General features: G+C 41.5%; 1 protein-coding gene across 1 annotated transcript in view; it reads right to left on the bottom strand.

Moving 5' to 3' along the window:
- slc2a13a (solute carrier family 2 member 13a) overlaps window positions 1-15,059 on the bottom strand; it is a gene marked incomplete at its 5' end in the record, with an annotated part of 71,342 nt that overhangs the window by 18,436 nt on the left and 37,847 nt on the right. The window contains one exon of the mRNA XM_084573421.1: window positions 7,235-7,343. Within this exon, the coding sequence (XP_084429547.1) occupies window positions 7,235-7,343 (109 nt within the window). The remainder of the gene's footprint in view (window positions 1-7,234; window positions 7,344-15,059) is intronic.

Genomic DNA, 15,059 nt, shown 5'->3' with positions numbered 1-15,059 from the left:
AAATTGACACGATAGCAACACACAGTTGCGGCAGATTTGTGGCTTGCATTTTCCATCGCATCTCAAAAAGTGTTCTGTTTTGTTCTGTTACGTCGCTATTTCAGTGCAAGGAACTCAATGTTACATTCAGCTGAGAACACATCCTGCTGAAAGTAGATTAGAAAATGGGCACGCTTTGGTATGGACGTGGTCAGCAACAAAACTCAAAAAACTGTGCTACTTGTGAAAAGGCAACAGATGTTACTCAACTGACATGAGTGACACCTGTTGCCTTTTCACAAGGAGCACACTGTACAATTGCTTATTGGCGTATCATGTCACAAGTGCTTTTGCTGGCTGTAGGAGTTCTGCAAACACATTCTGAGTAGAGTTCTCACAACCAACACCAAGATAGGATTGTAGTGCATTTGTGTCTGTAGGGTAGGTTTCAAAAGCAACTGCTTACAAGTCATTGTCAAGGGAAATCCGTGATATGAACTACAAAGTGAAGACTGACCCTTGTTAATGTGTAACGCACTACAAAATTGAGCCAGCTTCAACTTTTTTTCAGAGCTTCATTGACGCAATAAAGCATCAACCAATCAAATGTCTTTGTTTCACCAGTTCCACTTCCTTGGTAGAAGCTTGGTATATACCAACAGCAACCAGGGCTTGACCAAAACGTCAAGGGGCATTCGGTGACAATGTAGTTGGCCATGCTTGACATATTGTGAATGGAGCATAAATCTTTGCTATGTGGGTACATTGAGCGTTTTCTAGTACACATTCTTGTTTGTATTTCTGTTCTTGTGGACTAGAAACATCATCGCTCACTGTACTCCAATTCGAAATATGCATCTGAGAAAATACACTCCTGAACGTTTTAAGACACACGAGAGGTTACTTGTGTGGACTTAGGACAGCCAGGTATCCCAGAATGCATTTCGTAGACATCATCATGTGCACTGCCGTTCCAATTACAGAATGACAGTTGAAGTTGTCAAGTAACGCCAATCTGTCATTTGTGTTACTTGGAAATGAGAACCTCTGATGGTCTTAATGATGCACAAAGTAATTTTACGCACATGTCAATTATGTCTGATAAATACAGCATTAATATGTGTAAAAAGTTCAAGCAATAATAATAATATCAGGTGTCTCAGTGCGGCTCTGTGTGTTCAGACTGAATTTCACTGGGATATCACTGCTCAGCCAAGAGTTTGGATGAAGTTCACCTAAGCTGGCTTGCATAAATGCACGCCATTAGGCAGCACATTGCCATCGCTGAGAAAACCAATTTGCCTCTGACTACAGAATACAGACCTGCACAGAGTGTATTGTGTTGGCACTGACCATCCAAACAATACCTCAGAGTGACTGAGCTGCTGTATATATGTGGTTAAAAGTTTATTTATTTATATTTTTTTTAGAACACTGCAGGTCTCATGAGCTGTGTGTCAGTCACGCTGAGTGTGAGTGAAGGGAACAAAGAGAAGGATCTCCGTGGGGTACCCACCAATGAGTGACCACTGCATTCACAGCACTCCATAGCACCACTGCTCTACTTCACAGCCACTCCTTCACAATTTTCTGCGTCTGACAGTCTGCCAATCTCTTTATACTCTCTCTTTCTTGCTGTGCACCTGAGCAACCCAATTAAAAAGATCTCCAGACAGGGGTAAGATGGAGAGTAAAGACAGTTAATGACGCACACAGAGGTCTGACTGTGGGCTCACTGCTGCTTTGATTGAATAATACTGGACTGAACAAATTCCTGCGGTATCTCCTGTTGCGAGTCAGATCTGACAGGGCAGATCTGTGGGAAATATGTTAACTGACTATTTCAAAAGGATTCTTAGTTTGTCAAGGTGTTATTGGTTGAACTGACTGTTCAATGGCGACTTAAGTTAGGCTCACTCTTGTCTTTGGGAAGGGAAAGGAAGAGTTCAAGTGGCCCAATGTGCTAACAGAAACTCAAATGTACCCTTTGTGAGAACATATTTTACTTAGAAGAAAAAAAAAATCTGTGAACTCTGTCAATCCGTTCCTGTCAAGTTCCCAGAGAGCGAACTGTTAGAGCAGAATGACAGCCAATATGTGCTTTTCTGGCCTATTTTGCATTTTTTACTTTTTTCCCCCCCCACTCTTGCTAGCTCCTCTAGCTGCCCTTTTCCTTCTTTCTGCGAGCCAGGATGGTGGTTTAATCAGGAAAAGCAGCTGGGGACAGAGAGAGAGGAGCTTGTCTCTAAGCCCGGCTGATTTACTGGCTACTCAGACCTCCTTTATATCTCAGCGGCTAATAGGGCCAGCCTGGCAGCTTCGTATGGGAACACACAGGCAGGTGGTGGACAGGCAGGGTGGTAAAGCATACAGAGGGATGAAGAACACAGGGTGAGTGATATCAATGCTAGAATAAAAAACAGGCAGGTGTCTGTAATGAGAAAACATACAGTACAGACATAAATATATGTTGAAAGTATACCCGGCATACTGGAATACAGATGAGCTATTCATTATACATCTTCACAATATATCACTCAAAGGGGGTGACTATTGTCATGGTAACAGCTGTTCTCTTTCTGTGATTTATTGACCGGGTCTTTCCTCACCTGTCAACCAGCCACAGTCCAAAACAATTCACTTTGATTTTTTACTAAATGCAAAAAGTCCTCATTTCTATCATCCAAATGTACCTTTTTATCCATTTGCTACCTTCACATGTAACTTGTGAACTTCTAATTTGAGATGATATTCTTGCGTTCTTGCAGTAACATTCACTGTAAATTGTTGCCAGGCAACGGACACGTCTAGAAGCCATCACAGCTAGCGGTTTAGCAAGCTAGCGGCTGGGCTAACTTTATGTAGAAAATGCAGACAAAGACAAAGAATAAATAAATTATTGTATAACCACTGAAAATGTAACTTTCACGGCCTCTCCAAACACGTCACAACTTGGAGCATTAAGAAAATTTCTACTTTGCTGAAAACCATGAACCACATAACCTCTTTAAACGCGACCACATTAGTGTATGGTGGTAGCTCTCAAGTTAATGACCAACAACTGTAAGCTATTTTGAATACAGCAATGTGAATTTTGTATGTCTATTGCCGGGACACGATTATCACTAAATGTTCCAACACCACGACAAGAGTACTGAGTACTGTTTTTGCCTTTTAGATTCCACTGAATCACTGCTCTTCATTTATTTTATTTCCTTGCAATTATCCTCCAATTCCTACATGGTGCTCTATATTGTCCTTCAAAAGCTTTGCTAAGTTCTGGTTAGCATGCATAATAGGGTTTTTATTAAAAGAAGAAATGCTATTAAATTTGGTATTTTCCCTGGAAATCAGACCGACTTCCCCGCTCAAAAATCTTTTTGTGGTTGAAGGTTGGCCCTGAGCTGTTCCACTGAATACTGATTATGCTTCGGCAAAGATCTGCCAGGCCAATCAAATCATTTGAGTGGGTTTTTAAGCGGTGATGGACCGAAGAGTAACATGTCATCTGAGCACTGTGGAGTTGAATTTATTTACAATAAAATGGTTCTGATTGGTTGTAGGGCCATCCAACTATGTGTAGAGGTATTTTTTTTTTCTCTGTTTCAGCTGAAACATGCTCCGTAATGAAATCCAAATGGCGCGTTACCAGACTCACTGAGTACACTAAGAGTAAAATAATGACCCACTCAGTATCTGCTTTTTCATTTGCTTTTTGCTTGAAGGGAACCTTCAAGAGGAACTCTCATTAACACCTGTAGTTCAGCCTTCATTAGCCCTGACCTGCTGCCTGAATCCACAGCCGCACCCTGTCACTTGTTAATACCTTGGCTCTACAAGTTGTCTGCATTTGCCCTTTTGTCCCTTAGTTATCTGTTGTTTCTCGCAGCCTGTATTGATTATGGGCTTATACGTACAGTACAGACTTCTAATTGAGCAACATCCTTGTCACGTTTCATGAACAGGAAAGATCTTCAGTGTTACGACTTGCCAGTATTCATGTCACAAGCCACGTGAGCTTAGTCGTGTTTCATGTGAGAGCAGAGAACAACGCACATTAATGCTATATGCACCAAATTAATGTTTGCCTGGTTAAGACACTTCTATTAAAGCTACTATGGGATCTCCCAGGAAATTTGCCAGTGATAATTATGATTTGGAAGACGGTGTGAAAGATGTTCACAAGTCAGAAACTCGCAACAACTGATATGACATGAAGCATCAGTAGTGCGTGGGTGTGCAGAAACTGTTTGACATTTTCCTCACTTGCCTGTTAATTATGTTACACCTGGCAAGACAGGGCAATTTGTCTAGTTTCAGTCGTATGTATTGGTGCAATATTTATCAACTTTGGCGACTTCATATAGGTTTCAACCTGACCTGAGATCTGATTGGTCGCAATAACTTTACCACCAAAGTGGCCTCCTGATATGTTGCTAGTAGATTTGCATGAGTTAGATAAAACTATTCCAATCAGGAAACCGCGCAAATCTGACACAAAGCAAACAGAGAAATTATTGTCAAAAATTGATTGTCAGCCGTGTGAGGTCCTTAATGCCAGTTTTGAAGGATGTAATTATCACCCCAGTACGCCACAGTGCTTATTTTTGCAAATGAAAGGGCAATCAGATTTCAGTTTGTAGACCGGAGACTCCTTTTAATGCCAGATGTAAACATAACACAATCTCTGCGTCGTCGTGATCCAAGGCACATTATTACTGGGTGTAAATAGGTCACTTCTGACACAAATAAACTGCAGGCGGACCTTTTCAGGAGGACTAGAAGATTGTCAGAGAGAGAGAGAGAGAGAGAGAGAGAGAAAGATGGATAGGGACAGACAGATGAAGTTTGTCCCCTGTGCTCTCCTTAGTGTTGAAGATGAAGACAAATATACAGTATAAGACAGTCAATAGACAGGCATTCAGTGAGAGAGGCAGATTAGTAACGGACCCAGAGATTCACCACACCAGAATATTTCATCGCTCTCGTCTCTCCCCTCCTCTTTCTGTGCATTCACATCTCGAGTGCACAAATGCAAATTGCCATACCTATCTACAGATGTGCACACACATCCACACGTCGTGCTGGCGCACATGCGTAGACCCTCCGTAGTGTCACATTTTGCACATTAAGTCACACATGCGTGCAGACACACCCGTACAAGCGGACACTTATCCTACTGCTCTCACCTCCGACGGTTGCCAGGCAACAGCACACATCCACAGATTGTTTACAGGGCCTTGTAATGTAGTTCATCTCAAAGGGGAGGTGAGGCAGAGATGGATGACACAATCTCCTCAGATGGAAAGATAAAAAGAATAAAAGACGAAAGGTTGGGCCGTCCATTCACGGGCAAGTGGGCAGTAATGCGATGAGGTCCCCAGTGTATGATGAGGTATGAAAGATGAAGAAATGTTGTGTGATTTAATACTATGTTGGTGAACTGCATACATCTGTCTAGATCTGAAGGGTTGAACGTGTGACACACAGATGCACTGTCATGTATCATCATTGTTTTCATTAATCCGGAGGATGAAAGAGATAAAAACACACTTGAACTTTCATTTTCAGTGACAACATGATGTAGCGGCAATAAAGGCTCCCCGGCTCAGTCTTGTGAAAAGGAAATTGACATTTCCTCTGGTGCTATGGATTAATTTCTCCCAATTCTACAAATGATGGGACCATTAAGTCATTAGTTAGTATTAGGGAAAGACATGCATAATAAAATAAAATGTGTTACAGTAGATTAATGGTGAATGATGAGTTACGCAGGGGTCTGGTGTCAGTTTGTAGCTTCACATCATCGAGTGACAATGTGTAGCCGGTAGTTTGAATGTGCCTTGAAGGAATCAGTTTTAGAAAATATTTTATTTTTCTTCATAGTCATACATTTAAACACTTTAGTCTTGTTTCCATAAGTTCAACTGAAAGCCATATAGCTGACATTGGGAGCTAGTGGACTCGTATATTTCCCACACCAAATAAGAGACAACCAGAATGTAGATCTGTTGGTAGGTTATGGGAAAGGTAAGTCTTCTCCCAATCAGCACTCTCTTGAGAACAGCAACACTGCATCATGGCCAACTATCATCATCGTGGATGGTTTTTCCTTGTGGTAAATATATGGGGAACTCCGTGTTTGTCCTTCCATCCATTATCCATCAATCTGTCCGTCCATTCTCTTCCACTTATCCGAGATTGGGTTGGAGATGTATAATCCCTCCAGAAAATTCTGGGTCTACATTGGGGTGTCCTCCTAGCTGCGTGTGCCTGGTAGGTCTCCAAAGGGAGATGTCCAGGAGGCATCCTCACCAGATGCCCGAACTACCTCAACTGACTCCCTCACCTATGGTTGTTCACTTTGGGTAGAACCCAAGAGAATGGTATCGCAGATACAAGCGGCTGAAATGTGGTTCCTCCGTAGGGTGGCTGGAGTCAGCCTTACAGAATGAGTGATGAGCCGCTGTTACTCTGGGTCAAAAAAGCTGTTTGTGTCATATGTCAATCAATTGTATCAGGTGCTCCCATTGGTCATTACCCCAACCACATCCCCTCAAAGATGAGATCGGTTCAACTTGGCACACGCCCACTTTGCACAGCCAGAAGTTTTTAGCCTGTCATCGCTACAATTTGCTGATTTTATCAACATGCGTCTGTATTCTTGTCGCCATATCTCTTCCTGTGTGTACGTCCAGTTGTTTATGAAAATACAGATCCCTTCTTTGTAAAAGTCGCGTTGGACCATGTTGTTGTGAATGTCCGTAAAGTGTAAGCCCTTGAGACCTAAGTAGCAGATGACTGCACAACGGCCAACAGTCAATTACAGTCAGTTTCAATTACCCGAAACAGACATTCCACAAAGGATATGAACTCTCTGTATGTAACGAAAGCTGGATAACTTATCTCCTTTTACCATAGGCTGACAGTATCAACTAACATCCTTATAAATTCAAGCTACTTGCTCTCTGCAGGACTGTAAATAACAGACATATTGACAACTAACTAATAATCTCTTTAAATCTAAAAGACTAGAATCCTGACAACGTGTTCAGTGTAAAACTGATTTGAGTGAGCCGTACAGGTCAACACGAATTACAATTCTGTGAGGAGACCTGGTGTCATAAATTCTTGAAGCCTATCCTTTGACTGTTTTGCCTGATTTCCTCTGACCACCGCAGACTCTTTATATTCTGAATATTTCTGATCGGTGCTGGATAAATAGAGTTAAAAGTAGTAAGACATGTACACTCACATGACCGTGTTGATTCCTGAAAGCTGCTGGAACATTTGAAGACCACATCCAACCACGAGGGCGCGTCGAGTTGGGGGGTAGGTCAGCATCCGCCAGATCACTGGGCCATCTGGAGACACAAGCAAAGGCACAGCAGAAATTAATTTCGCACTCGGCATGACTTCTCTACATATCATACTCTTAGCTCATTCCAAAATATGCAACTAACCATAACAAATCAAACCCCTGGCTGCTATGTGACTGTAAAAACTGATTTCTTGCAACAAAGCATCCATATGGCACATAAGAAGCTACTGGTGCCTTAAAATGAAACTTGTGAAGTTGTGGTTACAACATGAGAAGTGGTGTACACAAAATATTTGTCGTCAAATTTGTAACATCTGCTTTGAGTCATGAGAATGCCGCTGTCAAGGAACTGTGGCATCTAAATGCCACCTAGGCTAACAGTTAGCTAACAGTTAGTGACTAGCTAACGCCCGGGTAACTTAAAGAAGGAAGAAATATTAACATTTTCTTTTGACATATTATAAAATTAGAAAAAAAAAGTCTAAATTACAACATATTTACTTAGTATACACTTCCACCATTTCTGAAATCAGCTAACAGCTAAGGGAGCTACCATCACAAGAAGGTGCCGTTTACATGGACTTGTGAATGCTGTAAATACCACATCATCTGAAGGCAGTATCCTATACTTTCAACTGTTGGTTAGCCTAGCTTGGCATGTTAGCTTGACTTAGCAAACCTTTGGGTTGCCAAGAAAATGCATTACACAAACAAAGTTCATAAAGTTAAATTAAGCATGTAATAGATGTTAGTAGATGTATTTTATTTCCTTCGGACAGAACCTGTCTAGCAGTTTCTGTCATATTTCCACTCTGTGGCTAAGCTACGCTAAGCTAACTGGCTAATGGTAGAATTTTAATATTTACCTCACTGAAATGACAATAGCACAAAATCTCAACAAGCAATATTTTTCAAAACGTCGAACTACTGCTATAACACGGTTAAAACACATGGCCCACTTAATTTGATGGAATCATCACAAATCTCCAAAATATATTTTCAGGTTTCCAAAGAAGACACAGAGAATTTCCTGTTTCTGTCAGTGTTAGTTGATAAAGTCCAACACTCATAATGTGATTATGATTTGAGAGTCGAGTTTGTGTCAGTGAGTCACACCGGCCTCATTTTTGAGGACCAAGGCCAAAGTCTCTGTGACAGTTTTCTTATGCAAGATGAAAAGAAAATGTGTCTCTGGAGGATCAGCACAGCACAGTGGCCGTCTTTCTTCTTTTCTATTTCAAATGGTAGATATCTCAGTGTGGGATGAAGCAAATATTTGAATTTGGCTTTGGCCTCGTGGAGTCCCACTTGGCACAGCAACAGAGCCAGACTGTGATCTCCAGCACACACAGAGAAGCGGTTCCTCTGGGAGGAGACGTCTTAATAGGATGAGAGAGCGGCCGGACAGGCATGGAGCTCGGGGACGAAGAGGGAGATGCACGGGGGGAACAGAACACACAAATAACCCTGAACACACAGGTGATGTCGGGATACACAAGCGACTGTACAAACATAAGCACATATCATAAAGAAAGATGCATGAACCTGCACATACGAGATACCACGCGCACACACACACTATTTGGGAGCAGCTGTGTGTGGGAGGACTCCGAACCACCGAACATCTCCTTTAGCCGTTTAACAAGCAGAGCAGACTTTGTAAAGGAGGCCCCTGCTGACACACAAACACACTTAAGCCTTCCCTTTGATGGCCGCCTGTCAGACTTCTCAGAGAGACATTATCATCAACTTTGACTCCGTTTGAATGCGAAATGCAGAAAGATGCTTTTTAACCTGACATTTTCATGGAAGATGCCGTTTCTTGTCTTGTTTAAAGGCAATTTTCGCAGCATACTGTGAAGCAGGCGAAAACTTTTTGTGACTAGTAATTTTCATAAAATCTCACATTAAGCCTCAATTTAACACTGACATCCTCTCCAGAAGTGTCCCACATTCATTTTCATAATTTTCTAAGGGTTTATGTTAGTCTGCTAGACATTAAAAAACATGCATTATTTAGATTGATTAGGTTCGCCTTAGTAAGAATATTTTGGGACATGTGTATTGTTGTCTATTAACTGACACTGAATTATCTAATCTGCTACCACAACCACAACGTAAGTGACTTTTTCCAAACCATCCAGTGACACAGTCGACATTTAAACCCGGTTTATACAGAGATGTCCTGTATCCATAAAGAGCCTTACACAAATGGCACACACTATTGTGAACACTGTGTCAATGTCAGCTCTGCAAGTTCGCTGCCAAAGCACCAGTCAACAGCGCGATTTCTATACCACTGCATTGAGTTTCTTGTACTTCAGACAACAACGACTTGTAACTGAGCAAATTAGTTGGGGCTTGGATATAACAAATATTGAACAACTGTTACTTTTACTGAGAGACGGAGGAAATGGTGAGTACGACTGTGGCAGAATGAGGAGGGAGTCACGGAGAGTTGTGGATGAGGAAATGCAATTCAGACCAATCCCGCTTGTTGTGGTGTGCATCGCTGCAATGAGACGTGACACCGTTAAGTGAGAGTTCTGGGTCGAATTTTTTCTGGGATTTAGTTTTTAGTTTTATGTCCTTTCACAAAGTGACAACGTATGAACCTACAACGCAGAAGCATACGCCTTGATTTAAGATGCAGGAACGGTTTATCATTCATTTTAAATGCAGACTAGGCCACCCCACAGCTGTTTCCTCCATCTTTTATTGACTCCCAGCTTTGCCCCAGAAAAGCTGAGAGTTCTGGGATAAATCTTTTGTTAGTTTTAGTTTTGTCTTTTCAGCAATTACAGGCAGAATTGGGCTTTTCTGAGTTCTTGCAGGAATATGGATTTGTCAAAAGAGATAATAGTAATAAGCTGGATAAGTTGCATCCTTGTCATATGTGAGATAATCTATGAAGAAGCCACTCCTTCTATAAAACATCAGTGGGAGCTGGAACTGGACTCAGAGGTATCTGAAGCAACCTGGCGGAGAGATGCTGGTTTAGTCGATTATGCCATCAATACGTATCAGATGAGGATTGCTACAGTTTATATTAATCCATGGGATCCACTTGCATAACAGTCGGCTTGCCAAACTCTTTCCAGCTATGTGCAGACGTAATCCAGGAAACCATAGGAAATCATAGGTCAGTCTTTAGATAGAGGATCTCCCAGCAAGGGATACCCTGTCAAATGTGAAAACTATGATAAATTTGTCTAATGATATCCCACAAAGAGTACACATCTCAAAATCTGAAAACAAGAATGAGAATCAACGTTTGTGCGGCTGCCCACTAGGTATTTGTAATTATATAGTCACCAATCTGAGACCAAACACTACAATATTACTATATTTACTATTAAAGGCTACATGTTACCGTCCACCCACTCCACACATTTGTGTAGCAGGAGCTATACTGAATAATTACACCTCTAGTTCAAGGCGCTTAATATAAAGTCATTTAAAATCAGCACTGTTTCAGTTCCGCACTCTGATCCACTGAACAAAACAGTTCACAGATAAGGTTAGAGATAAATTTAGATCCATTTTTCTTTTCTTAGTGTTATGCGGAAGCCGAGATGAGAATTCATCTCAACAGGTGCTAATGCAAAGGTGAGAGTTCAACACCGTAAACATCATAAATTATTAATGTACTCCATCGGCCAAGTCAATTATAATTGTGTAATTGCAGCACATTGTCAAAACACGGGCTTTTAAAGGGCACTGGGCGATTTTACACATGAAGCTGAGATTACTCATCGCGCGGAGTGCTACACAGCCTGATAAAACAATTGTATAATATCTTCTGTGGCTCTGAAGCGAGCTTTCCGAAATTATCTCCGCTTAGATCTGAGGCCAAAATCCTGTCTTACAAACTCGGAGCAAGAGACTGAAAGATATGAGCATTCATCAGACCGACTGCTCCGTCTTGATGAATTCTCCCTGATGTATAATGAGAAATGAAGAATCCGGCATTTTTGGATCTTGATTTATATCTCATTTCTATCTCGTTGACCAACATGGATCCTTTGTAGTCAATTGTGAAATACAAATTATTTTTTTAACCCATTCGAACCCCACATACAGTATTAAATATAAAAAATGACAATGCAAGTCAAGAAAGTTGCAGTTTGTTGTAAAATGACTGTGCCTTGGTAAGGTAATCTACATCCTTTAGCCAACCTTACTTACACATATTTTGTTGTTTTCAAAGTTTGGTTCCAACTAAGTCAGTTTTTTCTTTTCAGTTCGCTGTTTAATATGAAGCAGATCTCTCCTCAGACAACGAAGAGGAAGCGATGCGTTCATGAGCCATCTCCATGGCGCTAACCTGGTGGAGTGTGATTGGTTGATCCCCAGAGACCAGACCAGAGGACTCTTATCTGATTAGCCGGCAGGGAAATCAGGATTCATGGACCCAAGTCAGCTATCAGGAGAGTTCAGAGCTGATGGCTGAACAGCTAAATCCATCTGACCAAACACGCACGCACATGCAATCAATCATACAAGCACACATATTCCTTTTTCTTCTTGGTCTATGTGTCTCTTTGCACACAGACTCGCACAAGATCGAACAAACAGTATAAGTAAGGGGCTTAAAAATACATTTGTGCACACAAATGGACTGTGAAATCCACTCACATGTGCAGACACACAAACTCACGAAACGCAAAGCTTCATTTCCTCAGTTGAACACCACCCTGCTGTAATTTAATCAGATGAGATATTGAAAAAGAGGCATGGCAATGAAAAACAAGCCAGCGGGCTATCAGTAAGCCACAAGCACAGTGATTAAGTCTCATAGCACTGCAGTAATTGCACGTTACTTTTCCCACATTCAACCTTTCCAGTTGCATCTGCTTCACTTGAATCTGGTCTATACTGCGATTCCACCATCACCAACACTTCAGCCTAAATTACCCAAACAACTCCGGCTGAAAAATGCCCCATTTAAGTGTAGATCACGCCTGAATGTAGAAACAACACAAGCCATAAATATGTAATGTGATATAATAGATCCTATGAGAAATGAGCACCGAATGTAAAACAGCACAAAACCTGCTACAAAGTCCTTTCTCATGTCAGTCTACCCACACAGGCTCTGTGATGACTTGTCCACCATCTCAACCTGCACAGATCTCCTCTGATATCTTATCTGATTTCAATCCAGCAAATACTAATAGCGTCGCTCTAAGGGCGTAATGCGATTTTGTTTGTTTAGTGAACCAGAAAAGCTCGGGATGTGATTTTAATGAGAACCAGGAACGTCTCCCTCGACTTCATCTCCTCCTCTTTGATATCCACTGAAGGAATCTCCAATTAGCTCTTTTCTTTGGCTACCTGCTTTGGGGAAAGACCTCAGCCTCCCCGCATAATGACCCCCACTGCCAATTAAAGTGTCCGTTTAGCACCGTTAGTCTTGTCAGATGTTTCTTTTTATTCGCATTTCAAACACGCGGTGGGGTTTGCTGGGAGCTAAAGTAGGAGAAGCGGAACAAAGAGTCAGACTGCAGCTCGCTTTCCAGGCACATTGGCAGGCGTCCATTCACAGGGCTGACTTGTAAATCCTCAGTAAATCAGTGGAATATATTTCTATCCATGTGTCAATACAAGGTCAATAGTATCAGAAAGGGGAAAAGCTCCTATTGAACAATGGCCAATCAAGAAAACAAAGAGGCCCCGAGAGGCGATCGATGCAGGCACAGGAGAAATGATAAAGATAGAAGTCGGGTTTTAAAGAGGAGCGGCCTTGCTTTTAAGGTGGACAGGAATAGCTTTTTGTATCCAATCCAATCACCGTGTCCTGGGGAAGAAAGTGGCAGGAAAGAGGCTTATGTAACGGAGAGGGCCGCAATCAAGGAATGAGGTCTGGGTAAGGCAATCTGCAGCCCTCCTCCTTCTAATTATTTCCCCCGACATACTTCTACTCTTCATTCTCACCTCTCCCCCGCTCCCTCGTCAGAGTAGGATCATGACATGTCACACTCCACTCAGTCAAGAACAGAAGGTTAGGACTGATAGAGACTGGGAATTAAATCTCTCATCGCAAAAGCTGTTTGTGGAACCACTGCGCAGCAATCTGTGTGTCAATCAAGATGAACAGTTTCACTTAAATTATGTGAAGTTTTTTCTGTAGCTGCATGGGTCTTATTTTTCAGCAAGATCAAATTTTTGAATAGTGACTTTGTAGGCTGTTATAGTCTCAGTTGCAAATGTACATTAAGAACATATTGGTATGCGACTTCAAGAGGATACAAAACATGATAAAGATGTGTACAACATCACACGATACGATACGTTACGTTACGTTACGTTACATTACATTACGTTAATACGATACGATACGACATGACAAGACACGACACGATACGATACGATACGACACGACACGATACGATGCGGTGCAGTACCAAGATCATACGATATGATACAACACGATATAATATGATATGATATACCAAGATTCACCGCTATTGATCCCCATAGGGGAATTCATAAGTGTCACAACAGAACATCCCTTAAACACATTAATAAATTAAAGGTATTCTAAAATAGCAATAGAAACATAATACACAATATGAAACACAACACATGCTAGGAATTGTGCAAAGTCTGTGGTATTTTTATGCACATTTCTATACGCAGTGAATAGTGCATGAACATAAGTGGTGTGCAAATCTGAATGGGAATGTAGTGTATTGTATGAATGAGTGTAGGCACGGCGAGTTACCCAATTATAAGCTCTAATCAAGATCCTTGTTTGAATTGGTCACTTAAGTAATTTTCATAGACTCAACAGTAGTTTCTGTTCCAGTAGAGACTTCTGTGCCTTTTAAATCTTGTTTTAATGAACCAAAACGAGGGTTGTCCTCAAGCTCTTTATAAATAGTCTGTGAGATAAGGAGGCTTACTGCCGTTTATTGTTCCAGCACTGGAGCACTTGAGGAAGGATTTATTTATGTTCTCTTTGTTTCTTTAGCAACCCACAATTATAACCACCAAGTGAAGACATGGTACGTTCAGAAGTGGAGGAGGAGAAGGAAAAAAAAAAGTTGCTGCTATTGTAAGCATGTACGAGAGATAGTTCTTGTTCACATGGTTTCCAAACTGGGGTACAAGCCATCCCTAAAGGAGGCGCCAATAAACACCACACACCCACATATACACTGCCTGGCCAAAAACAAGCCGCCATCAAAAAAAAAATAAAGGTCACACACTCTAATACACAGTACGCATTCGCTGTGGCATTGTTTCAATAAGCTTCTGCAATGTCACAAGATTTATTTCCATCCAGTGTTGCATTCATTTTTCACCAAGATCTCGTATTGATGATGGGAGAGTCTGACCACTGAGCAAAGCCTTCATTCCAAAAACTAATGTCCCATGATGATGTCCTCCCTGAACCACTCTTGCATTGATGGAATAATCTGGTCATTCAGTATATTCAGGTAGTCAGCTGACCTCATTCTTTGGACACATAATGTTGCTGAACCTAGACCTGACCAACTGCAGCAACCCCAGATCATAGCACTGCCCCCACAGGCTTGTACAGTAGACACTAGGCATGATGGGTGCATCACTTCATCTGGCTCATCTTCTTACTCTGATGCCCCCATCACTCTGGAATAGGGTAAATCTGGACTCATCAGACCACATGACCTTCTTCCATCGCACCGGAGTCCAATTTTTATGCTTCCTAGCAAGTTAGTGGTTTAACGTTTAAGTGATGGCCGATCACAATCAATCACGATTTTTTTCCGAA

The sequence above is a fragment of the Chelon labrosus genome, assembly GCF_963514085.1.
Source record: "Chelon labrosus genome assembly, chromosome: 23".
Taxonomy (NCBI): Eukaryota; Metazoa; Chordata; class Actinopteri; order Mugiliformes; family Mugilidae; genus Chelon; species Chelon labrosus.
Note: the sequence above shows the minus strand (reverse complement) of the source record. Positions and strands in the feature narration are given on the sequence as shown.